The 25,881-nt window shown below is 43.1% G+C and overlaps 1 protein-coding gene across 7 annotated transcripts in view; it reads left to right on the top strand.

Annotated features, from left to right (window-relative positions):
- The window catches only part of Abcc4 (ATP binding cassette subfamily C member 4 (PEL blood group)), a 229,483-nt gene that overhangs the window by 87,334 nt on the left and 116,268 nt on the right, over positions 1-25,881 (top strand). For all 7 annotated transcript variants that reach the window (XM_074043133.1, XM_020183142.2, XM_074043129.1 and 4 more), the window contains 9 exons: positions 3,788-3,877; positions 5,016-5,207; positions 12,234-12,328; positions 12,555-12,641; positions 17,734-17,830; positions 20,986-21,195; positions 23,113-23,253; positions 23,640-23,677; positions 24,051-24,145. In XM_074043133.1, the coding sequence (XP_073899234.1) occupies positions 3,788-3,877; positions 5,016-5,207; positions 12,234-12,328; positions 12,555-12,641; positions 17,734-17,830; positions 20,986-21,195; positions 23,113-23,253; positions 23,640-23,677; positions 24,051-24,145 (1,045 nt within the window). The remainder of the gene's footprint in view (positions 1-3,787; positions 3,878-5,015; positions 5,208-12,233; positions 12,329-12,554; positions 12,642-17,733; positions 17,831-20,985; positions 21,196-23,112; positions 23,254-23,639; positions 23,678-24,050; positions 24,146-25,881) is intronic.

Consider the following 25,881-nt stretch of genomic DNA (forward strand, 5'->3'; position numbering starts at 1 on the left):
TTTTGAAATTTTACGTATCATACAAAAGGTGACTGGCTCATTTACTGAAAATCTGTTAACAAATGTTCTCAAAATGAGGAGTAAGGCTTGCCATCAGTGAACGCAAGTGTAAAATCAGCCTAAATTAAAGTGTTGTTTTTTTTGAGGGGGCAGCACTAGAGTATAAACTCAGGGCCTTGCGCTTGCTAGGCAGGCACTGTACCACTTGAGCTGCCTTGCTAGCCCTAAAATGTTTGAAAGTTGTTCTTTATCTCATTTTAAAAAACCCTTTCATTGTTTCCTCGGTTTGTTGAACTTAAGTACCTAAGTTTAAATATTGGTAATGTTAGAATCTGTAGCACTGGATAGACTACGTGACTAATAGATACATTAAATTGTTACCAAGACTTTGGGGAGTCCATATACATTTTTCAGGTCATCTGAGAACAGATTGAGGAAAGCCCATGATTTGGATTTTGCTGGGGGGTCAGGGTGGGGGTGTTTTTTCTCTGTGCCTCTGGATGGCATCAGTTACTTTGGCAGCCAGCGGGCATGGGTGAGGCAGCAGGTCAGCCCAGAGAGCTCCTGTTTCCTAACTGGAGGGTGTCTCTGTGCACAAAGTGGACAGGTAAGGCAGGCAAGGCATCAAGAATTTTGTGACACTTGGATTACTTGACATGCAGGCAAATGGGAAAATCAAAGGGACTACCCTAGAGAAAGTGCTCTGACCTCAGTGCATTCCTCTTTATCCATCACTCCAAGACCTTTGACCCTGAGCAGTCTGCAGAACCCCGTCTTAGTCTAGAAAACAGAACCCGCAGCATGGGAGAGGCAAATTCATGGCAGGAATTCGTTACATAGGTGATGAAAGAGCACAAGAGGAGACAGTGTAGGTGACGCCACTGTGAGAGTGGCGATGACAGGAACCTGCTTCCAGCCCTGGAGCGTGAGGGAAAGTCTGTCACTAGGCATCTATCCAGCTACCAGCAAGAGCTGAAATTGCAGAGCCAGGGCTGTCTTCTGGCACTGGGACTCTAGAGACTGTGAAGTGGGTCGGGGGTGCTGGTGAGACCAGCTTCTCCCTTCTGCCTCCTGGCCTCAGACAGGTGCTTTCCATGACTGACTTTGAGTTGGCAGAAGAGTCATCTGGGAGGTGTGTTGTGCAGGGCAGAACAGAGCCTGCAGCCAGAAGGCAGCTGAGCAGCACTCCCTCCTTCCCAGCTGCGCTCTGTTCCCCTGCCCCAGTGGTACCAATGTCAAAACCATAGTGTCTGAACCATTGGAAAATGGGCTCTTTTTTTTTGTTCTCCCAAGAATGCAGTAACATGTTCTTAGACTTTTTGCAGCTAACCTTGCAGTACGGAGCACTCACTGTGTTTCCCTGTCTTGACTGTGGGGTGACTAGCCCCACGCTGGAAGGTCCTTAGGTCATCAGGTCCTGTGAGGTTCTGGTGTGGAGGGAGGGGTACAGGCATGGGGATTTTGAGAGAAGTACACTGAGCTGGGAGTTAGGGTGAATGTGGACTCTTGTCACAGCCCCATTGGAGAGTCAGGTGAAGGTCTTTCACCCACCCAGCTTGAATGACCCAGATGGAGGAGACTTAGCCCTTTGGGCTGTCGAATGCTTCCCCCATTTGGTTAGGTGGAGAAAGGCCCAGTCCTGGCCTCCTGCAGGGTCAGGAACATCCCTGCCCTAATAGGAAGCTGGGTTGAGGCAAGCAGGTTTTATATAGTTGTCCTTCCTTATCCAAGTGCTTCTGCCCTTCAGGGGCTCCAGGCTCAGTTTTCTTTTCTTTTTTCTTTCTTTGTTTTTTTTTGGCAGTACTCGGGTTTGAACTTAGGGCCCTATGCTTAGCTAGGCAGATGCTCTACCACTTGAGCCACTCTGCCAGCTCTCAGGCTCAGTTTTGAATAATTCTTTTCTTCTAAAGGCTGTGTTGCTTTTGATTCACTCTTGATCATTTTTCTGTAATACAGGAGAGCATGTCCCAAAGTTTGTTGTCTCTTCATTTCACCTCAGCTTCTCTCTGAAACTCCCATGTCTGCACCCTAACCCCCGCCCAGGACTCAAACCAGGACCTCACCAGACACAATCTAGTCTTTTAAGAGGTGCCTTACAAAGGGTTTGGGGCTAGAAAAAATTCACTAGATCCCTGGACACAAGGGTACACACAGTCAAGACTCCTAGATCCACCCTGTAGCAAATGCAGGTGGAGTCCTTGAGATTAATCCCCAAGTGACAGCTGTTTTTACTTTACTTTCAACAGTTACTATCGGTATTCTTCTGATAGTGTTGGTGTCTGGATTCGGATAAATTTCTTTCAGTTGGTGATTACTACTACTGAGGTTCCATACTCTCAGTGTAGACCCATCTGTTTTCTTATTTATGCCTTCTGATTTTTGCTTAGAAGGTAGATACTTCAAAGTACTGGTTGTCCTTGACTGAGAAAAGGAAACCTCATTTTGGTTTACAGTGCTCTGTAAATCTTTCCTTCTCCTCCAACATATGTTATAACCCTCTTAATTGACTTTGTAATATTTGAAAGTTCTTAGCAAATAAATTTGATCAGGCCTCTCAAAGAAGAAATTGAACTGAGAAACTGTAAAACAGCTTTTTTTTTTAAACATTAACAGTTACTGAGAATTTTCTTGAAGTGTACTACAGGTTGAGTGTGCCTTATCTAAAATGCTTCAGACCAGGAGTTTTTCAGATTTTTGATATTCCCATGTACGTAATGAGGTATCTTGGGGATTGGATCCAAATCTAAACATGAAATTCATTTGTGTTTCATGTATACATAGCCTGAAGGTCATCTAATATGATGAGGTTAGATTTGGGATGTGATGTCAAAAAGTTTCAAATTTTGAAGTATTTAGGAATTGGGAGTTTTAGATGTGAAAACACAGAGACAGTCTTAAGTTTCTTTATCTTAGAATTTGTAAATTGTACAGCAGTATGAATTCTGATAGGACAGTGATGGCATGAGTACTTTCCCTCCGGCCCGTGGGTTGCACTGTGTTATAACGTCCGCATTCAAGGGGTTCACATAGCAGTGCCCTGTTGGTTCTGTTTGTCCAGGATACACAACGGCGTGCCGTAACCTGGAGGCTTTCCCACTTTGACCCATGATCCTCTCTGGCACTTAATTTCTTCATTCTCTGTGTTTGTTGTTAAATTAGAGCTCTGCTAACCGCACTGACCATCATTTGTAGGAGCTAGTTGTCGAGTGACTTCGTAATTTAAAATGCCTTCTTCTTTGCTGAGTCTTGGTGAGATTCATTCCTTGCCAAAGTGAAAGTGGAGAAACTAGTGAAGATTTCAAATTGTTCATTTAGTGCTGGGCGTGCCATGTGCCTGTGCTGCCACCTTGTGGGTGCTGATGAGACGAGTGAAGCCAAAGATCAGGTTAAAACTTAGAGCCAATTAAAAGCCTCCTCTCACACTGAATATTCTATCAAGAATTTTGTTTTAGTAAGTTGGTGTGGACCAAGAAGTTTTCATTCCAAGAAGATGGCTGTATCATTTGTACCACTTAAATGCTGTGGATGTCGAGAACCACATTCACGGGGAAATCAAGTGCAAGGGAAGAGGCCTTCCTTACACACACCTGCCAAATTGCTTCAGACCCCACAAAGGAATATGATTGGATGAAAAGGATGCCAGGAGACAATATCTGAACACAGGGAGGAGAAAGATGTGGATTATGTTTAGGAGCTAATGACTGTTGTTTTATTTTCTCCACCTTTCACAGTGATTTGTGTTATATTTTTTAAATGGACAATTTTTTTTTTAAATTTTAATTTATAGGCATTAGAAACTCCAACCCTACAAGGTCTCTCCTTTACTGTCAGACCTGGTGAATTGTTAGCTGTGGTTGGCCCTGTGGGAGCAGGCAAGGTAAGTTTGTAATGCCTCTGGGCAGCTTGATGTACTCCCACATCCCATCTTAAATTCTTATGTTGAACCCAAAGCTCTATGTAACACAATTTTGAGTTGAGTGTACCTGAAATGTCATTTCTCAGTGTGTTCTATGGGACGTTGGTTTTGCAAGGTTATGTAGCTGGGTAGATATGGGCAGTGCATGTTCTATTTGTTTTGGTGGTTCAAGTTGCACCGTCGGGAGCTCCTTGTCTAGAAGTTAGACATGTCAGTGAAGGAAATTATTTGAGGCCAATATTAGGATGGAATGACTGAGAAAGTGGGGACTTTTTATCTTTTGTCAAAGTGTACCCTAGGTGACACAGGACATATGAGGTTGCCAGCTTTGTATGACTGTGCTTAGAGCAAAAGATAACGCATAGAAACCAGACCCCATGCCTCTGCCCTCCAAAGGCACCCGTACTCTGGGAGAGACAGATAGGCAAATGGGTAGTTTGAGTTCAGTGTTTTAAGCACTCCGATTATGGTGGGCCAAGAGACAGATCACATCTGCATGTTGTAAGACTTGAAACATGTATGAATGCTTAGGTCTTGTGCATTCTCAAACAACAGAGTATAGGTAGCTAAATGTAGGATGTACAGATGGTAGGGTGACTACTTCCTTTCATGAGGGGGTTTGCTCCCCAGAGTTCCTTTTAATAAAAATTTTCCCTAGTTCATTGGATCCATGCATAGCTTTTCTGGAACAAGTACTTGGTCAAGTGAACGAAACCTTTATGTAGTATAGCTTTGTTCAATATCGGATATATGAAATATATATCATGTTGGGCTACAGACATTCTTCATTACACATAGCACTTCATATAGCTTCTTAATTACATATATAATTCCATATAGTATTTCATCTGGGGGAAATTCGTTTTGGCAGGGTAGATTGTCATATTGTGTTTTGTTAATAATTCTTTATAAAACATTAGTTTACTTTGACCAGTAGTGATATTTTCAATTTTTTGTTTTGGTGTCCAGTGCTATACCGTTTCCTATTTTAAATGAAAGAATTATGTTAGTCAGATCTCAGGGCTGGTCAAGGCAGCGGAGCAGTGGCTGGTTCTGTCCTGAGTGCTGACTGCATACGTGTGTTTGTGATGTGTTTCAGTCGTCACTGTTGAGCGCTGTGCTTGGTGAGCTACCTCCAAGTCAGGGGCTGGTCAGCGTGCATGGAAGAATTGCCTATGTTTCTCAGCAGCCTTGGGTGTTCTCAGGAACTGTGAGGAGTAATATTTTATTTGGGAAGAAATATGAGAAGGAACGGTATGAGAAAGTAATAAAGGCTTGTGCTCTGAAAAAGGTAAGTAAGGAATTTTGAATTTCAGATGCTCAAATTTCTAGTAATATTGTTAGTTTAAAATACAAGGTTTTATTTTTCAAAAGTTTTGAATATTATTTAATACTTTCAGCTTATCTAGGAAAACACAACACATTGCTGTTTTGATCCTAGTGTGATAGCAGCATTCACAGGATGAGATTTTTGGGTTAAGTTTGGTTGTATGACATTCTGTGCACTTTTAAGTTTGTTTTTTGCACAAGTCGGGAAAATAGTACATCAAATCTGCATGCACCAGCTTCAAGCAGGGTCATGTCCATCCCTACCTTCTGTGAGCCCCATCCCCACCCCAAGTTACTCTCAAGGAGATTTTAGTCCTTTTGTAGTTCAGCTGTAAATTTTTTGTTATCATCTCTGGAAGATAAGAACTCCTTTGAAAAAACGTAACAACCTAATAGTGTCAAAAGCAGTGACAAAATTGCTTGAGATCATCAACCTTGCAGTCATTAAGAAATATAAGTAAAGTACATTATGTTCATGTATAGAAGAAATATCACATTGAAACGCCTTTGTACAACTAAAGTACACCAATAGAAAAGAAGGGAAAAAAAAAAACTATTATTCACTGGTTTGAGTCGAGAGTTCAGGTAATCTTGACCTTTTCCATACATGGCTTTCTCTCCACTTCATTTTTGACTCTTTATTTTTTAAAGAAAACAAAATGTTCCAAAGTTTCTTTTTCATATTGCATTATTTCACCAAGGGAGAGATTTTTTTTTTGAGTTTCACACAAAATGGCAAGATGAAATGTTTTATCAAACATTATGATTTATAAGATTGGTGGATGCTTGATGAAAACTGAACATATCTGATAGAAGATAAGTTAGCAAAAGGACAAAAGGCAAATACTGAAAAACACTGTCATCCTCTTTGGCTTATAAAAATTAGTGAATAATGGTGCCAAAGGGCTCACCGTGGGGTCCGTTCAGGGAAGCCTGGACCTCCCACTGTTCTTTTATACTCTGTGGAAAAGGCCAGATGGATTTTCAAAAGGTGTGTTGGAGGCTCCTAGCCAGCTTTCTTGAGAAAGCATAATTTTGTTTGAATATCATGATTGTATTGCTGAAGAGTGTTTTATGATGATGTGGATAAAGAAGTAATTACTTGTTTACTTTGCCTTCTCCTGTGTCTTTGTTAATGAGAGATTATGTGTTTTCATAAATGACATCAAGTCAGTAATGATGAGCCAGATTTTTATTAAACAGTTAAATATATATACTGTATAAACAAAGAAGAGGCAAGCAAATGTAGGACAGCAACAATAACAGATCCATTAGCCAGGGTCCACCAGGTGCTAATCATTTCTCTTTCCCTCTCCCTCTCCTTCCCCCCACAACTGCAAAGGTATATGAATTTTCAATGTTTCACCACAGTTTCCCAGAATCTTCAATGTTACTATCATCGTTTAGTAAAATGGGGTCTGGAGAGAGGAAATGACTCACGTGAACACTTGCAGATCAAGTTCAAACACACATCTTCATGGCTTCAGATTCCATTTCCTCTAGTGCGCTGCCACCTCTGCACTGGAGATGTTCCTAGGGCAGAGAAGTATTTGAAAGGTTGGGTGGTGCACGAGGGTAAATATGGAAAAATGGATCTTAATTGTTTCCTCTTCACCTTAATCAGGTTCAACTCTACCTTCTGGTGAGCTCAGCCCTGTTCTCTTTCTCCCTCGAGATTGACCATTTGTGCAGAAAAGCAGGTGTTAGGCCAATGGCTATTGCTTAGTATCTTCCAAAGCCTCCTGAAAGGTAGCCCTGGCCACCTCTAGACTCTTGCTTGGCACACAGATTCCCACGGGAATGGAGACCCCACAGGGCTTGATGGCATAGCAGCTTTGAGGGTGACTGTGCTGTGTGCTTACCAACATGGACTGTTACTGTTCTGCAGAGTGGCAGGGATGTGCTCTGTGCTCACTCCCGTCCTCTGCATGAAGGCAGCCCAGGGGCAGAAGTGGAGGCGAGCCTGAGCCCTGGCCTGGCCTCCACGCATGCTCATTTGTTACTTTGGATAGGGCATCACGGTGTCTTGCTGTGGCCTGTGCAGCAGAATGAAAACACTGGCCTTGATGGTTTCCAGTCAGTGTTGCCGCAGCCCCAAAATGCCATTTTTAACTCTGCTTAGGAGATCAGCTAGATCTTTAAGAAACCAGGGAACTATATAATGCATTATGAAATGAGCATTGGATTTCCTTTATTAATCTGTGTGCCAATGGGTTATGGAGATACAGTTGCTTCCTGGAATTATTGTGGCCTGTAGGTACACAGATGGCAGGTGCAATAGAAAAGCCTCCACCACTGAAGAGAAACTTCCCTGGGGAGCTCCAGGTGTTCCCTTCAGCTTTTCTTACTAAGCAGGGGGAGAGCCGCATTGATTGTAAACAGTGAGCAGTACCTGGGAAATGCAGACATACCAGGTTTTTGGAAAATGATAGCTTATTGTCACTTTTCTCTAATTCATTCAATTAATGTGACAAATAAAATCAAGTGCCTCTTTATAGGTCCCCTCTCTTCCCCCCCAAAACACCATGGAGTAAAAAAACAGAAACAGGATTTCTCATTAACTATACTGGTAACTAGAGGTATTATACTAGATTTAATGGAAGTAAATAAATTCATTACACTAAGAACATTCCTGAGAGGGAAAGTAATAATTTCACATTAGCAGCATCCCTTTAGGCTAATTACCTATTTGAAGGGACACTGGAGTGACTTATAGAACATAGCCTCCAGAAACTGCCTAATCATGTAGCCCTTTAGGATAGCGGGGGTCAGACAGCTCTGGAACTGATCTCAGTTCCTCTTTACTGAATGTGTTTTTGGCTAATTGTCTGAACCTTACAAAACCTCAGTTTCTTCATCTGTAAAATGGAAATAAAAGTACCAGCAAACCTCAGAAAATGTGATCAAGCTTTTAAAGCACCTGATTCCTTGGCATATCGCAATCTCTTTGTAAATATTAACTCTGAATTATACCCCCAATCTTGGGTAAAATTGCATAAAATATGACATAATAGAAAGAATGTATCTGAGTGTATAACTTCCATTATTTGAACTGGCACTCATGCCAGTACTTTACAAGGTATACTAAATAAATCAGGAAAAATATTGTTAATTAGATAAACACCATCCCACATATTATTTAACATTTGTCTGCATGTTATTTTATTTTATTGGTGGTACTGGGTTTGCGCTCGGGGCCTCTTGCTTGCTAGGCAAGTGCCACACCCCTTGAGCTGCGCTGTCAGTACCTGCATGTCACTCGATTACCCCCGAATACGTTTTAGAACTTTTAAGCAATGTTATGTTCAAAGGTGTGGCATTGATAAATTCAAGTTTAATGTCTTTGCACATAGATCACCCCTCGGGGTATGCATAGGCTCATCATGGTTGTTGTTTTTTTTTTTTTTTCCATATTCCTGCCAACCTGAACATTTTCTTTGCCTTTTGCCCTGACAATTATAGAATAATTATTGTTGTATCTTCTGTTCTCATTTCTCAGTTGGGATATCATAGTGGTCCCTGTGGCATGATAGAAAATAAAATGCTGAGTAGAAGAGGGACACAGGAGGCAAATCTAAATATGAAGACTGAGTTTATTAATATTGTGTGTGACTATAGAGGCTTTTTAAGTTGCTTTAGTATTGCATTTTTATTTATGTTTTTGGAGATAGCCTAGCTCAGACTGGCCTGGAACTCTCCATCTTTCTCCCTCAGCCTCCTGTGTTCTGGGATTATAGGAGTGCACCACTCCTGTATGTATTGTCTTTGTTCTAGAAGGGCAACCTGATGTGATAGAGAAAGATGCTCAGTTCCCAGATGAACTTGGTTCAGATTCCAACCCATGTTTGTAATCACCGAGCATCCTTGAACCACCTCCATACCTCTCTTAGTTCCATTTCCTCCTCTATGGATTGTGCAAGTGCTAACTTTGCAGGTTTGGGTAGGACTAGAGATGACAACAGCCGTCCAGATCAGTGCTTAGTGCATAGCTGGAAGATGAACTGTGCACATGCATAAAAAAGGTGGTGCAGAACATTAATGAGAGATGCAGTCGAAGTGCTAGGAACCCAAAAGAAAGACAAACGATTTGTGTGTGTGGAAGCAGGGTGGTTTCACAGAAGGGAGAGTTTGAGCTGGGTCTGGAAGAATGGGGAGGCTCTGACAGGCCATAAGGGAAGCTCTGGCTCTGGGATGCAGCTTCCCTTCGCCAGGTCTTCAACTCTGTCCTGCAGACCCATTCCAGCAACCTCCTCAGCAGGGCATCTGCCATCCATCCTGGAAATGCACTGGGTGTGTTTCTGCTGCTTGGTATCAAACCAACCTTGTCTTGGTTTTTTTCTCTAGTTATGTGTCTGCTTTTCAGTGAAAGCTGTTGTGGGTGACATAACTGTATAAATGTCCTGAGAAGTCACTAAAGTGAGCACAGACATCTTCCTGTCAGTGGGTGCTGTCACTTAAGCTCAGCTCATGCATTCCCTTTCTCCAAACCAGAAAGTCATGGTCAGGAAGCTAGCCTGGCTCAGACTTGACTTTACATCCTTTGAAATACTTTCCCATCAGAGGGAGACTTGTCCATAAACAGTTTGCAGAGTCGGTGACACTTGCAGGTGAAGTATCACTGTCAGACTACTTCTGCTAGACTCAGGAGAGCTACACCTTCCCTAACTGCTAAATGAACAGCAAATGAGCCCTCAGAAGAGGGCTACAATTACTGTGCTACAACTGGGTGCTATTTGAGAAAGAAAACAACCTAAAACCAAGGCAGAGAAACCAAGGAGAATATATTACAGAGCTAGCCCACCATGAAACAGAGGCCACATAAACAGCATGTGTGTGTTTGTGTACAGGCTGGGCTCCTATCTTAAAATGGCTATTGTTTTTCATGAAAATCAAAAGGAAGAGATGGTGTCCACTTGTGAGCTCAATAAAGAAACAATGTGAAATGTAAACAGTTTCTCAATGGCTGCTTTTCCTTCAAAGCAACCCAGTGCAGCTTTGAGTACATAGGGAACTCTGTGTGTGGCTGTTGGAAGTGGGTTATACTGGAAATAGTCTTTTTCTTTTCCTTTTGGTGGAGTGTCATGCTTAGTGTGATTCTTGCTATGACTGGGTCCTACTGTGGTTGGATCAAAAAATATGTCTGCATTTACCACTAACAATTTACAATTAATTCATGTCCTTTTCTACCAATACAAGGTATTTCCATTGATTCTTACTCAGTGTCTTAGTAGTTTAGTAATTCTTGTTTATCCAGGACATTTTGTAGAAGAGAATTTAGGAGGGTCAAAGGACTTGCTTTTCAGAGGGAGCCCAGTGCTTTGCCAACACATTTGTCCAACTACAGACAAAGGAATGAGGGCTGATGGGCAAAAGGGCTCTTGCCGTAGAGCCTATGACTGGTGCTTATGCAAGTAGTTGACATGCAGCAAACTCCCAAACTCTGTCTGTGCCAGGCCCTTGCTGGTGAGAACTACAGACAATGAAGTAAAGGTTTCCAGTACACTTGGTATCTTAAGCCTGATTGTTATCCTGTTATTTTGGGGATGTTCGTGTCTTTTTTTTTTTTTTTTTAAGTTCTGTGCTTACTTCTTAAATAATATTCTGATGATGAAACTTTAGATAGATTCCTAGATCCTCAAATAGAAGCTTATCCTTCCTCTGTTCTCTTTTGTTTTCTTGCTTGCATAGAATAAGGATCTACTTCATCAAGCTGATCTGCCCAGTGTTCCTCAAATATACAGTTCCTTTTTCTTTGCTTTTCCCTATCCTGGCTGCTCTTCCTGCCCTTACTTCTCATATAGATTTTATCTTACTTTGTAGTACCTTCAGTGTCACTGTGAAGACACAGTCAAGTGAGAAGCTGAGGCAGAATTTGCACAGTGGCTGGTGATGACACACACACTTATCCCCTGATAACCTAAGTCCTTTGGCTGTAGAAGCCACATGTGTGCTAATGGCCCTCACAGCTGCTCTGCAGCACTGACCTACAGCCTTGCCTGTCCAGCAGTGGTGGGTGTCTGTTTGGCTGTAACTGAGTTCTTGAGTTATCCCCTAAGTCTGCACCCATTACCCTCCCCAGCTCAGTCGAGGTGACCCTGTCCTCCCTTTTCCCATGCCAAAAGCAGCATGGTCCTCTCACAGCCCACTTTCAGCCCATCAGTGAGTCTTAGAAATTAGTCCAGAATGTGACCACTCCTGTCCATGTCTCCTGTTCCCACTCAGGTTCTAGGTTGTTGTAGCAGCTCTTCACTTGGGTTCTGCTTGCCTCCTGTCCCCTCAACACCTCTTTTCCACAAAGAGGCAGGAGTGATTCCTTCCACAACCTGAGCCGATCATGTCATTCCTCCCCATTTTACAGAGGTGAAGCCATGGCCACTCTGGTCTTATTGACCTCATCTTCCAAGACTCGACTCATTGCTGCAGCTGGATGGCCTCTGGGTTGCTGTCCTTTGAACACCCCAGGCATGCAATTGCCCTGTTCCTCCTTCGCCATGGTCCCTTCCTCTGTACTCTTTCTCCAGATCTGTGTTTGTCCACCCTCCCCTCCTGCATGGCTCTGCCTAAAGACCCTTGATTTGAGCCCTTGCTGACTGCCCTTGGTCAGCACTCTCTGTGCCCCTAAGCCAGCTTCCTTTTTTCCTTAGTACTATCATCACATGAATTTGTGTTAATTTTTATATCGTCAGTCTTCCACCATGGAAACTGTAGGGACTTTGTTCCCTTCACTGCCAAAGTCTCTGTGCCCTAAACAACAGCTGTCCTGCTGTTGGTGTTCAGTTAAGTGGCTGTTAAAAGTGCATACTTTGAATAGTACAGCATGGAAATGCCCTGAGGGGTTTTTGAAAGGTTCAGTGTTACAATTTAGTCACTATGAAATGTGCCATTGCTGTTGATCCAATATGTGTATATTCCTAAAGAAATACTACTGCAGAGTTTAGGCTGCAGTAATATTTATAAATCACTTTGCCTCCTGTCTTTCTCCATGTAGGACTTACAGCTTTTGGAGGATGGGGACCTGACTGTGATAGGAGATCGTGGAGCCACATTGAGTGGAGGGCAGAAAGCGCGGGTGAATCTCGCAAGGTAAATTGCCTTTCCTTGGCCACTCTGCGCTTGCCTCTCTCTAAGCCTCCACTGGTGGGACAAGTAGAGCCCGCTCACCTTGTGTTAGGTCCCGCATGATGCATGGGTTTCAGGTTATTCTGTGGGCACTGGATTGAATGTCCAGTTGGTGAATGTCATGAGGATCCCAGGAGACAACTGGGAGTGGGAGATACTCTTGCGTCTGATTCCTCTTTCTGCTTTCCAGAGCAGTCTATCAAGACGCTGACATCTACCTCCTGGACGACCCGCTCAGCGCAGTAGATGCAGAAGTTGGCAAGCACCTGTTCCAGCTGTGAGTTTGTGGCGTCTTATGTCATCTCTGAGTTCCGAAGCCCTTCCCAGTGGGCTCAAGACAGGCTTTGTGGCTTCAGCAGATTCAGCTCCTCCTGCTTTGTACCCCTCCTCCCCTCCCCCTCACTGAAGATCCACCGTAGGGAAAAATGTGCAAATGCAAGGTCAAGGGAGGAAAGTGCAGAAGGTGATGTCAGTGTGGTGAAGGGAGCTGAGCACATACATTAGGGATTCAGAAGGAGATAGCAAATCTTGCAAGTCTCCCCCTGCTCCTTGCAGCTGATAACCAAGAAACTGTTGAAGATCCAGAGCCCAGGAAGAACAATGGTGATGTGTAGCTTTCAAATTGGAGGATGGGACTTAATAGCCTGGTACTGGACTGTTGCTTCTTTTCTTCCATCTTTTGTTTATGGCCTATAAGCCGTATGATTTTTAGGGCCTCCATGAAAAGGCCTTGTTGGCTTACTCTTATTAATCTGTAGGTTTGGAAGTAATTAGTGAGGTCTAGAATTTAGGAATGATTTGTTCCACATCGAAAGTATGGCTTCAAGGGTTTAACATTGCTTCATGGATTCTTAGAACTAACATTAAGCCTCACAGCTGTGTTGGGTTGGTTTGCATGTGAAATTGGGCCTCTAGGATCTGGCTTAACTCCCTGCTCTAACTTGTATCCTGCAGTTTGGTGTTTTGGCCCTTGTTTATAGCCACTGAGTCAGTGAGCTAGAATGCTCTGGAGTCTTTTCTGTGTATGCTGCAACTTGACATATGCAGGCAGATGTCTCCTGTGCATTCTAGGTTGGCCTTTTCAAAAGCTTATGAACTTGGTCTTGCTAAAACAGCATAGTCTGCTCCCCTATTTGCTTCCTATTTGCTGTTCATCTCCTTAAGGCTCAGGAGTTGTTCACAGTCATTGATGGATGCTCTTCAGTATACACTGAGGTAGAGGCTCTGACTGATGTCACTGCATTACACATCTTAGCTATCCTAGAAGGGAACAGTAAGCCTCAGAAAAGTTAAGGACCCTCACTAGGCAGAATAAGGAGACAAAGAAGTTTAGATCTCATTCCTGCCCTTGAAGTGTATCAAGACAAGTGCTTGGGAAGTTAAAGCATCTGCTAAACTGGAGAAGTAGGTGGCTCTGCAGGCATTCCACTGAGATCTGGAAGCTCACAGTGGGCTGGCTTTGGCAGGAAGTGGCCTGCAATCTTGCAGGCTGGGGAGGTCTGGAGAAGCTGAGAATGTGATTCAGTTCCTCTAGGTAAAAAGTGTAGTCGAAGCAGAGGTGTAGAGATAGCAACCAGCAAGATACGCGAAAAGAGCAGCAAGTGGGCGAGTCTCCCTCAAGTACAGGATGCAGGTTGGAGAGTAGGGAAAGATAGATTGGCTGCCAAATCAAAACGCTGCATACTGAACAGCAGAACTTTTTTCTCTCACAGTTTGGGAAGTTGGAAGTCTGAGATGAGGTATTGGCAGGCATGGTCCCTCTTGTTGGCTTGTGGAGAGTCGCTTCTTCTCAGTGTCCTCACGTTGTCTTTCTTCCTCAAATGTATCCTCTTCTTAGAAGGACATTTAGTCAGGTTGGATGAGTGAGGGTCCATCCTTACAGACTCTCTTAACTAATTATCTCACTAAACATTCTGTCTTCAAATTCTGTGGTGCTGGGGTTGGACTTCAACAAGGGAGTTTGGTGGAGGCACAGTTTGTTCCCTACCAGGTCCTAAATAGTAAAGAAGACAGAGATTCAAGCAGAGTGAGAATAACTCATCTCCAGGCTGTGGATTCTAGGGCTGGGGCACGAGGTCATCCCTGATCGTGGATTACTAAAGAGTAACATGTGCCTGGTATTGAAGTGCCAAAAATATTCTGGAAGTAGGTGGTGGTGATGGTTGCATAATAACAGGAATATACTTCATGTTAGTGAGTGTTACACTTAGAAATGGTTGGAGTGGTAAATTTTACATTGTGTTTATTTTACGCCCCCCCCCCCATACAAAGTGTGCCTGGTGGCATTGAATCTTTCAGAAGGTAGAATGCAGGAGCAGCTGGTACTTGGTGTTGTGCCAGCTCTCTCCTCCTTTTCTGCTCCCTCCTGATTGTAACATGATGGATTTTTCCTTTGGGCAAAGAACAGCCCTTTGTCATGTGTATAAGCCTTGTGCAGGTCCAGTTCTCTATCACTTGAAGAGCAATTCCTGATGGGACACCACAGTAGAGTCTCTGGGGAGGAGGGAGAAAGGTATTCTAATTGCTGAGTATCAGTATGCATGCCACAAAAGCTTCCCCAACTTTCTCTTTGAACACAGAGGTGTTTATAAAGTCTTCTCGTACCTTTAAGGTTTAATGACTTTGGATATACACTCGATAGAAGCAAGCTTGTTAAAATTGTTGTTTGCTAATCAGAACCGCATTCTTTGGGGAAACTTAGAGCAGGGAGCACGAATGCAATTTAGGAAACCACTCAGCAGCAACTGGAGAATGTTCTCAACGAGTTAGAAAATTGGATTGAACAATATGCTATGAAAGATGGCGGTTGTGTTGAAGCTTAGAAATGTGAAGTGTTTTGTATTAAAAGTGAATGAATTACACTTCTGTTTGCCATTAACAGTTTTACTGCAATCATGAATATACATCCAAGGTTATTAGGGTTTTCAAGTTTTTCAGCAAAATGTTGTAAACATAAAGAGGATTCTATCATGTACAGAAGGCCAAGGTCCTTAGATTAACAGATATCAAGTTAATCTGCTTGTAGCTCTGAAACTTGTCATGGTTTAGAAAGCCCTAAATTCTCAGATCCCTGTCTTTTTCATAATCATTTCTTCAGGGCTAGACTTACCAGATCTCCCACACTGCTGCCTACCTAGTTGTCTTACTCCATGTGGACTATTATGATGAATAAACTAGGTGACTTATAAACAACTGAAATGTATTTCTCACAGTCGTGGAGACTGGGAAGTCCAAGATCAAGATTCTAGCGGATTTGGTGCCTGCTGTGGGCTTCTCTGGTTCATAGACAGTTGTCTTCTTACTTTATCCTCACATGGTGGATGTGAGGGGCATGGCAAATCCCTTGAGCCTCTTTTATAAGGACACTAATCCCTTTCACCAGGACAGATCCCCATGAAAAGGCCCCATCTCCTAACATGTTGCTGATTAGGTTTATGAGGCCGGGGGTTGGGGGGAAGCACACATATCACAGCAGAAGTTCAACCTCCCTGTTTCACTCCTTCACAGTCTCCCCTCACCTCTGGATGCCATTCTAGGTCCTCAGATGGCAAGTGGGTTTTTGCAATCTACTCATTCATCTTTCCAACCCTTCCTCACATAAGCTAGTACTCTGTCATGTCCCCTGAATAAGGTCTGCCCTTTCTCAGGTCTGTCTGTCTGAGTGTTGTTCCTTCTGTCTGAGAGCTGGGTCATCCTGTGTCAGGGGTAGAGGAAAAGGAAGGACACAGACCCTTCCTGCCTGCCTTTCCCTCCTGCTCCTCCAGGGGGCATCGTGCTTTTCTGGTCTGTGCACAGTCCACAAGGGGTTGTTCTAGATCACCTCCAAGTCCTTGCCCTTCCTCCCTTCTCTGGACTGTGAGTGCATGAGGGAACCCAGAGGCCACTGCACCTGCTGCACCTTCTCTCTCAGGTGTTCTCATGGCTCATTCATCTCCTTGTAGAGAGGCCATCTATTCCCTTTGTCTCTAAAATAGCAAATCTTACCTGGAGTTTTCCTCATAACCTATCTCTGCATTTTCTGATTTCATGCAGTATGTCTTCCCTACCCAGTGCAGGTGTTGTCTGTTTGTCCAGCCCATGGACGCGTCCTCACCTGTTAGAACAATCCCTGAGTGCTGGGTAGCTGCTCAGCAAATGTGTGTTGACTGAATGAATCCAAGTAGTGACTCTGTCTTTCTTATTTGTGCCACCTCCACCATGGAGGACTTCTGCCAATCCAGTCAGTTCTTGTGTAGGGTAAGAATGAAATGTCACATGAAATTGATGATGAAAATGAATTGAATGAAATATCAATTTTATTGTATGCCAATAAAATTTTTTAAGGAAACGAATGAAGTGGCTTGTTGTGGAACCAGTTGATATTTTTATAGCATGGGCAGGGACAGTGGTACGTGCCTGTTGTCCCAGCTATTTGGGAGGCTGAGACAGGAGGATCCCTTTAGCCTAGTATTTCTGGGTCAACTTGGCAGTATAGCGAGACCAGGTCTCTTAATAAAAATGATTTTTATGTCACAACTTGGAAATTTTTACTCTCAAAAAATTGGAAACTGTGCTCCTGGATATTTTGAAAAACACCTTATTTAGAAAACATTTAAATATTTGTATTATCCTGTCTGTGATGGATGATGTTAGCAAGAAAACATTTTGAAATCTTTGACTTGGGCCTTTTTAATCTCCCTTCAGGTATTTCTATAAAGCAATGAGTGACAGGTAATTTTGAATGATGGAGAAACAATTTGTTAAAGTGTAGCCAGATAGGGTTGCTCAGACCTGTAATCCCAGCTACTTGGCAGGTAGAGATCAGAAGGATTCTGGTTTGAGATCAGCCTGGGCAAAAAGTTAGTGAGAGTCCCATCTCAACAAAAACTCTTGAGTGTGGTGGCACAAACCTGTGATTCCAGTTATGTAGGAGGATTGCCATCCAAGGCTGGCCTGGGCAGAAAGTATGAGCCCTTATCTAAAAAATAGCTATGGCAAAAATGTTAAAAACTTAGTAATAAAATAACTTAGTGTTTTATTAAGCTAGGTTTTAGAATTTCAGTGTTGTTCAGATGTTTTTATCATATACATAAGTGTTCAACTGAGATTTAGGAAAAAAATTATCAGTCACTGCCTCCTTTACTGAACTGCCTTTTAGAATTTTTAGCAGATCAAGACTCAAAATTGCTGCTAGTGAACTTGGTTACTAGTTGGTGTCATCGATTTATATTTGTATTTGTATGTAATTTGTCTTTATGTCTGTATTTAAATTATGTATCTTTGGCTGCTGTGTCATCTTTGTCTCATTGTGGCCTGAACTGTTTTTCAGTTTGGAACGTCCTCACTAATGTGCTGTTACTTTTTTTATCCTTTACCTTCTACATTTATAGGTGCATTTGTCAAACCTTGCATGAGAAGATCACAATTTTAGTGACTCACCAGTTGCAGTACCTCAAAGCTGCAAGCCAAATTTTGATATTGAAAGATGTAAGTATTTGCTGGTACTCAGATGTGTAAAGGAGGGATCCCCCAGCTGCTAACCCTCCTTGGGCTTCCTAGGAAACTTCTTCCTCCTCAATTCCATGTCCCTTCTTTAGAGCTGATCACATCTTTAAGGATAAATTCAAAGGACTTGAAGAAATGCCACTATTCCATTCTGAACCATAATTATCCTAAACTATGTAAAATTGCTACCTCAACTAAATTACAACCGTTCTAGTGAAATTGTTACTGATAATAAGGATGCCCTCTTCCTTAGGAGTTTTCATTTATTTTTCCATGACTTTAGTCAAAGTAGATTATTTGGAAATTATAGATATTAAGACACGCTTGAAGCTATTTGAACTTACCCAAAGTTTGCCTAAATAGCGTCTTCCATTAATAACAGAAAAACAGTTGAGTGGCTGAGCATCTCCTGCTCAGAGCCCCGCCTCTCTGGAGTGGCCAGTCACTAGTCCTAGTGCTCAGGTACTTTGAAGGCCTCATCCACAGCATGGCACGAAGTCAGACACAGCTGTTGCCATGGTGGGGCGTCTCCTCTTCTCACAGATGGATGATAGAGAAGTGGATCTGCCTCATGAGGACCTGAGTGACAGTGACATGAAGGTGTCAGCCATGCCATCACCTAGGGTGACAGCATCTGGGGGGCTGCACAGGTGACATGGTCCTGAGAAAGGAGTCACCCACCACGTTTGGAGGAGTGGCAGGGTAGCCCCGTGCTGGGGCTGACTGAGCTAAAGAGGGTGTGAGGGACAGTGACTCAGACTGTTTCTGGGTAGTCAGCCTGCAAGTGAGAGGGAAGCTATTCTTTGGCCCAGAACAGGGGAGTAACGTGATCTGATTTGTGACTTTGAAGTCCTTGTTGAAGTTCACGGAGGGGCTACAGCAGAAGCTATTAGAAGTCAGTGTTCGTGGTTCAGAAGACAGAAGTATGTGCTTGGGTCAGTAAGGCGCCAGAACAAAGTACCACAAACCAGGTGGCTGAAAACAACAGGAAGCTGCTGTCTTGCCAAGCTGCAGCCTGCCAGGCTGAAGTCAGGGCAGTGGCAGAGCCCTGCTCTCTCTGAAGGCTCTAGGGAGAATCTGTGCCTCTTCTGCTTTCTGGTCTTTTACGGGCCCTCCTTGGCGTTCAGTGGCACTCCAGTCTCTGTCTCTGCTGTCACAAGCCATGGTGTGTTTCTTTGGGTTCTTATAAAAACGTTAATCATATTGGATTTACTGCAGTGTGGCCTTGTTTCATCTTAATTGCATCTGCAAAGATCCTATTTCCAAATAAAGTCACCTTCACAGGGGATCACCATTTAACCCATGACAAACTGCCCGTCTCAGGGAGGTGGAGGTTAGTGATGTTTTTTCAGAGTTCATGGTGGTTTGATGTGTTCCTAGGTTTCCTTGCCTGTGTGCCTCAGCACACTTATCTTCTGTAATAGACCCTTGGTCAAACCCTCTTCATGGGTTGGAAACAACCCTTTAAACATCTTAATATTTTCCCTTTGTATTAGTCAGCTTTGTGTTACCATGGTGAAATGACTGAAGCAGCTCACTTTAAAAAGCAAAAAAAAAATTTAGTTAGCTCACAGTTTTAGAGATTCAAGGAGCCATGCCTGCATGGGCTCAGTTCTGGGAAGACCCTTCCAGCTGCAGTTGTGTTACGGCAGAGGTGTCTGTGTGGGTAAGAGCTCATGTCACCAAACAGGATGTCAGAGAAAGGTGAAGTCCCGGGGTCCTGTATGAGGGAACACCCCCATGTCCTAGAACCTCCCAGGCCTTACCTCCCAAAGTTCCACCACTCCTAATAGTACCCTGGGGACTGAGCCCTTTGTCACAGTGGACCTTTGGGGAACACAAGCAATTACACCATAACCAATCACAGTGCCCTTCCTCAATCTTTTGGTAAAAATGAAGGAGATAACAAGTGACTTACCTGTGTGCACCATCTCAGGGAGCGGTACGTTTCACGTTATTGCCTTCATCAGGGCCTGTGACGATAGCTGGGTTCTCGTAGATGGCTTTAAGTGCCTTCTTGGTGCTCAGTAGTGCGGCTAGTATGAGCGGCGAGGGTCCTGTCAGCCGAAGCTCTGACAAGTGGATTCCCACTTCCCAAGGAGGATCCCAGACAGGTAGAATTGCTACCTCTTTAGCAGAAGCTCATGTGTCGTGTCGGCTCTTTCCTGTTCCCCAGGGAACTGGGAGCCTGAGTCCCTCAAGCTGGAAGACAGTGTGCAGAGGGGTGAGTTTTACCAGGGCACAGGTGGTGTGTGGCAGAATAACCTTGTCACCAGTCCCCAGATGGAGACTGCTCTTTGGGATCCTACTTTCTGCTTATTGTGAGGACAGCCACAAGGGACCATGGGATTTTTTTCCTCAGTGGACCATCTTGAGGGACAAGGACTGAGGTAGCAGGTGGGGTCCTGGGCCCCTTTTACTCACCCGACCTGTCATAACCCTGGTGCTACCCTCTTTAGGTTTGTGTCCCAGAATTTTGTCTAGTATTTTATTAGAGATCTTTGAGTAAGTTAGCTGGGTCTTATGTTGGGGGGTGAAAAAATTGTGAAATGAGTTGCCATTATTTTCTTTAACTTTGTAAATAGGGAGACTTTGTGAGGTGCAAGGAGTTTGTATGGAGGTACCACTTGGAATTTTGTATTTTCAGCTGGGATCTTCTTGGGTTTTGAGGGCAGTTTTACAAATATGAAGATGTAGCTTGTGGGGTCTGTGTCCATGGCCAAGTGTGCACATGGCCTGTCCCAGTGGGGTAGGTGGTACAAGACGCCTATTGTCCTATTGCACAAGGCTTATCTCAGTTTCCGTGTTCTAAAAAAGACTGTGTAGATACTCACACCAGCATCTCTACTTCTTGCTTCCTTCACTGTCATGGCATTTATGGTGGTGACCTTCCTTTTTAAAGCACAATTGCTTTAAAAAGCAATTTGCTCTCTGATGCCCCCAGCACCTATCCCAGGATTTGGCAGGAAACAAGGTATTAAGTTATGTGTCAAGGTGAATTGTACCAGACTCGTCACCCAAGCTTCCAGACTTAAGGATAACCATCATTTTTGATCAGTTGGCATTTTTTTTTTTTTTTTAGTATTACTATCATGTCCAAATGCGATTCTTCTGATATTCTTTTTTTTTGATTTTAGGGTAAAATGGTGCAGAAGGGAACCTACACTGAGTTCCTAAAATCTGGAGTCGATTTCGGCTCCCTTTTGAAGAAAGAAAATGAGGAAGCGGAGCAGTCTCCAGCCCCAGGAACTCCCACGCTGAGGAACCGGACCTTCTCAGAATCTTCCGTGTGGTCACAGCAGTCTTCCAGACTGTCTTTGAAAGATGGAGCTCAGGAAGGCCAAGATGTGAGTGTGTCGCCTGTCACAACACGCCCTGGTTTTCTTGGCTCTTTGGAGCCTCGTGAATTGGTTCACTCTGCTCATGGCAGCTTCACTTGTCCCAAAGTAGAGCCTGTGGTTCCACCTTGTTCAATGGTGCTGGTAGAATTGAACCAGATGAAAGGGGAGCCAGCAGGTTTGGGGGCTCTTTTGGAGATCAGTGCTGGGTATGCTGCTACAAGGTTCAGGGATCTGTGTGTGGCTCACGTGGAGAGCCAAAAGCCAAAGCCTTGAATTTATGGCAGGTAATCCTACTTGAATTGGTGGTGCCAGGCTTCTTTTACATCCTGAGGCTGAATTTGAAGAGCCCCTTAGATTGTGCCCTGCTGTGGCTCACATCACATCAGCTGCTTTTCGTGTTCTTTTGCCCTATTTTCATATGGTTTATGTCAGTGCAGAAGTAGCATGTCCAAAGACCTAATCGCAGACAAGACAGACACTTCAGAGTTACTATCTTTTTTTATTCTTCTAGCCTGAGAGCGGCATTTTATTTTATTCTTTTCTTTGAGGGCAGCTGGGTTTGTTAGGGATTGTACTCAGGGCCTCTAGCTTGCTAGGCAGGTGCTCTAGCCATATCATCAGCCTTTTGCTTTTAGTTTGTTTCTCAGATAGGGTCTTAAGCTTTTGCTGAGGCTTGCCTCAGACTGTAATCCTCCTACTTCTGCCTCCTGAGTAGTTGGAACTACAGGAGCGTGACACCATCACACCTGGCTTCTTTTTGAGACAGGATCTTGCTAACTTTTGTCAAGGTTGGCCTTGAACCACAGTCCTGCTTTCACACCCCAAGTAGCTGGGATTGCAGATATGCACCATCACACCTGGCTCTTTGTCACCTTTGATGACTTTGAATGTCCAGTAGCCAACACGGAGCCTCAGCTCCTCATGCCAATCTATTGATGTATTTAAGTCTTCCAGGCAGAAACACATTAGGGCTCCCTTAAACATAGTCATCCCGTGGTATTGGTAGGGGATTGGTTCCAGGACCCCTGAGGACACCATTATCTGTGGTTGTTCAAGACACTTACATCAACTGGTGTTTCATGTAACCTGTGTGCATCTCCCTGTACATTTTAACTCATCTCTAGATTACTTACAGTAACTAGTACAATGTACATGTTATCTAAGTAGTTGGTATAAAGCATTGTTCAGGGAATAATGAATGACAAGGGAAAAAAGTCCATGTATGTTTAGTACAGGCACAGTGTTTTTTTTCCTAAATATTTTCAATCCATGATTACAGAACCCACAAATGCGGAGGTCTGACCTTTGCTATCCTTGCTAGGCAAACCCTCACTAGCAAAATCTAGGAGCTTAGATGATTCTGATTAAAAAAAAAAAAAAATTAAGATGCTGTGCTGCTCCTTGCTGTCCAAACTCTCATTGGCCAGAAGCACTTTTTGAACTCAATTGCTCAGTTACTGTGTTGAGCCTCTCTATTTGACTTGTTTTTCTTACTGGTTTTGTGTTGGGGACCGAACCCAGGGCCTTATGTATGCTAAGTGTGAGTCTAACCCCAGTTCTCTTGTCTGGTTTGTTTCCATTCTTGAGTGGTGCAAATATTCTAGAGGACCGCAGCATTTTATTATAATGGTACGCTTGAATTCGGGTGTTAGGCATGATCTGGAAATCCTGACACCATGCCACAATGGACATATGCTGTTTTCTTGGTTCTGATAGGCTCTGAGAGTGGTGTGGCTGGGTCCAGGATGAGTGCATGTATGGATTGGCTAGATAATTGTGTAGCCTTCTGCCGGAGGATGTTCCAGTTTGGACTCCTACCAGCAGTATGTAATGTGCATTTTTCTACAACTTTGCCATCAAAGTGTATCGTCAACTTCTAAAACTTGTTAATGTTTTGTCTTTTCTATCTTGTGTCCTTTACAGACAGAGGATACACCAGTAGTGCAATCAGAGGCGAGTCGTTCAGAAGGAAAAGTTGGTTTTAAGGCCTATAAGAATTACTTCACAGCTGGTGCTTCCTGGTTTGTCATCATTTTCCTCATTCTGCTAAACATAGCAGCTCAGGTAAATAATGCCATTTGGTTTTTGCCCTCAGAAGGATTCTTACACACCCCTGTTTACACTGTGATGGCTGCACGGTGCAGTTCACTCAGGGTTTGCAGTGAGACATGCTGTCTGGGGGGAACAGCATGAGTCCTGCTAACTGGGAGTTGTGTGGACATTACAAAGCATTTCTAGGAAAGCATGGGTATCATAAAGATTTTAAGATGTCATGTGTTCTCCTTGAACTGCTGTAGTCTGGGAACTTGAATTTGGCACAGAGCTGACCCAGAAGAACCATCTCAGTGCTCTGGGACCTTCCTTTGATTGTACATCTTTGTGATTTAGAGAATTGGGTTGGTAAGTCATGGCAATGATAGGTTTTTTTTTTTTTTTCTCCCCTTCTCCAGGTTGCCTATGTCCTTCAGGACTGGTGGCTTTCCTACTGGTGAGTTATTCTGGTCTGACTTGAAGTGCTATAAAATCAATAGGAAGCCTCCCTTCTCCACAGTTCTGGGGACAGGTGGAGTTTCTTGAGTCTTCTCTGCTGATCCTCACTTACTTTACCTGAAGAAAAATGAGTTCTTGCTGGTGGAGTGTGACCCATAATGGTCTGTGCCTGTGTCTGTTTCTCAGCCACCTGTTGAGAACTGAAAGTCACGATTCAAATTGAATTTTTATAAGGTGGATGTACGAAGGACCGTGTGAGCCAGCATAACACGTTTCTCCCAAATCAAGGTTCTTGGTGGGTTTTTTTTTTTTTGTATTTTCTAAATTCTATCTATAACTTAATTTTTTTTTCTCCCCTGTTCCTTCCATAGGGCAAATGAACAAAGCAGACTGAATACCACTGTGAATGGGGAAGGAAATACAACAGAGAAGCTAGATCTTACCTGGTACTTAGGCATTTATGGAGGTACAGTTGAATCATTTGGTCTATTATATAACAGCCCGAGGTGCTTACAGTGAGCCTGCGTTAGTAACTAGGGCTTCTACGAGTAATTCAGTAATGTCTCAACAGATTAGGAGTCTGAGTCGCATTTACTCTGTGAATTAATTAGAATAATTATTTTTGAAATCTACTAGAAGAAAGAGGTTGAATGAAGACTCTCAATTTGCTCTGCACTGGATTTTGAAAGTTAAACTGGGATTGAGCATTCAGAAAATCAGCCACTGGAAATGTGTGGCTTTTGTCTATTCTAATGGGTTGCTTTCGCTAAATCTTCTATCGTTATGTGGACGGGCAAGGGGATTAGAAACGGATCCCCACCCAGTGCTTTGGATTGTTCCAATTCTGTCTGAATAAACCCGGCTTTTATTGAGCTTGGATGAAATCCTCTGGCAGCAAGGCCCCCCAAATACAAGCATTATTCCCTCACAGGTATGCAAAGCTCCCTTCTCCATACTGCTCGTCTCTCGGGCTTCACTAATTACTGAAGAGGGAAGCTGAGCAGGGAGAAACCCAGTGTATGGGAATTAGGACTCCCTCTCTTTCTTACCTTCAGATCACAATGTTATCTCATCCCCAACTGTGTGATTAATTTAACATCTGACTTGCCAGACTAATATTAATGCCGCACTCTGTTTTCACAAGGGTGCTTGGAATATATGTGGCATTGCATACTTTTTTTCTTTTTTACAGGAAATCCTCATCTAAAATTTTAAGTATTTCCATAGGAAATGCTCATACAAGCCTTCCTCAGAGATACAGTGAGTTATCTTTGTATAAGAACCCACTCACTGAAATTTAATGCTAAGAAATCTTAAAATCCATTAGCTATTTACCATCCGAATTGTTAGACTTTGTGAAAACTGAAAGAGAAAGGAAAATGACTCCATTTTCTATTCAAGCAGGAAAGGAGAGGGGAGCTAAGGAGAATGCCTGTTGGTGGAGTTTGGGAATTTGAGCAGCTTTCAGAGGTTAAATAATAGTGATGTGTTGTTAGAAGAACTGTTTATTACAAAAGGTGTCCCTTGCAAGGCAGCTCTGTGAGCAGATAGATATTAGAAGGCAGAGGCTGGAGATGTAGCTCAGTGGTAGAGTTGCTTACATGCACAAAGCCCTGGGTTTCACCCTCAGTACCAAAAAAAAAAAAAAAAAATTAGGAATGCTCTTTAAGTTTCTCTGTGCACAGTGGGTGCTCATGATGCATGACGTAATAACATGTGATTTAAATTATGTTTATTTAAAAATGCACAATACTTGGTGAGAGATTAGTTGCTTATTTAGATTGTTTATCATATGTTAAACATACATTTCTTGAAGTTCAACCATGTAAGAGTTTTTCCATGTGCAATTTAATGTGGTATTTTCAAATTCTTTAAAGCTCCTTGGGCATTTTCTACAAGGAAAAGGTAAATCATTTCTCCTGTTCCTTGCTAATATCACATGTTGGTATCAGAACCTGCCACAGTGTTAGACTATGGAACGTGTCGTAAATAATAGTAAGAATTGGAATATGGAGAAGGGAAGAGCAAATACTTTTTATGATTATCTTCTGCGCTTTTAACAGAACTTGTAAATGAAGGAGGAAATCCTGGAATGAAATTGTAGTATATACCTCATTTTCCCCCCATAGTCTCCATTCAATGAGAAAAAAATGAACCCTTAATTCGTCTGTGTCAGTGTATCTTGTAAATATATTATACTTA

This window comes from Castor canadensis, chromosome 10 (assembly GCF_047511655.1).
Source record: "Castor canadensis chromosome 10, mCasCan1.hap1v2, whole genome shotgun sequence".
Classification (NCBI taxonomy): Eukaryota; Metazoa; Chordata; class Mammalia; order Rodentia; family Castoridae; genus Castor; species Castor canadensis.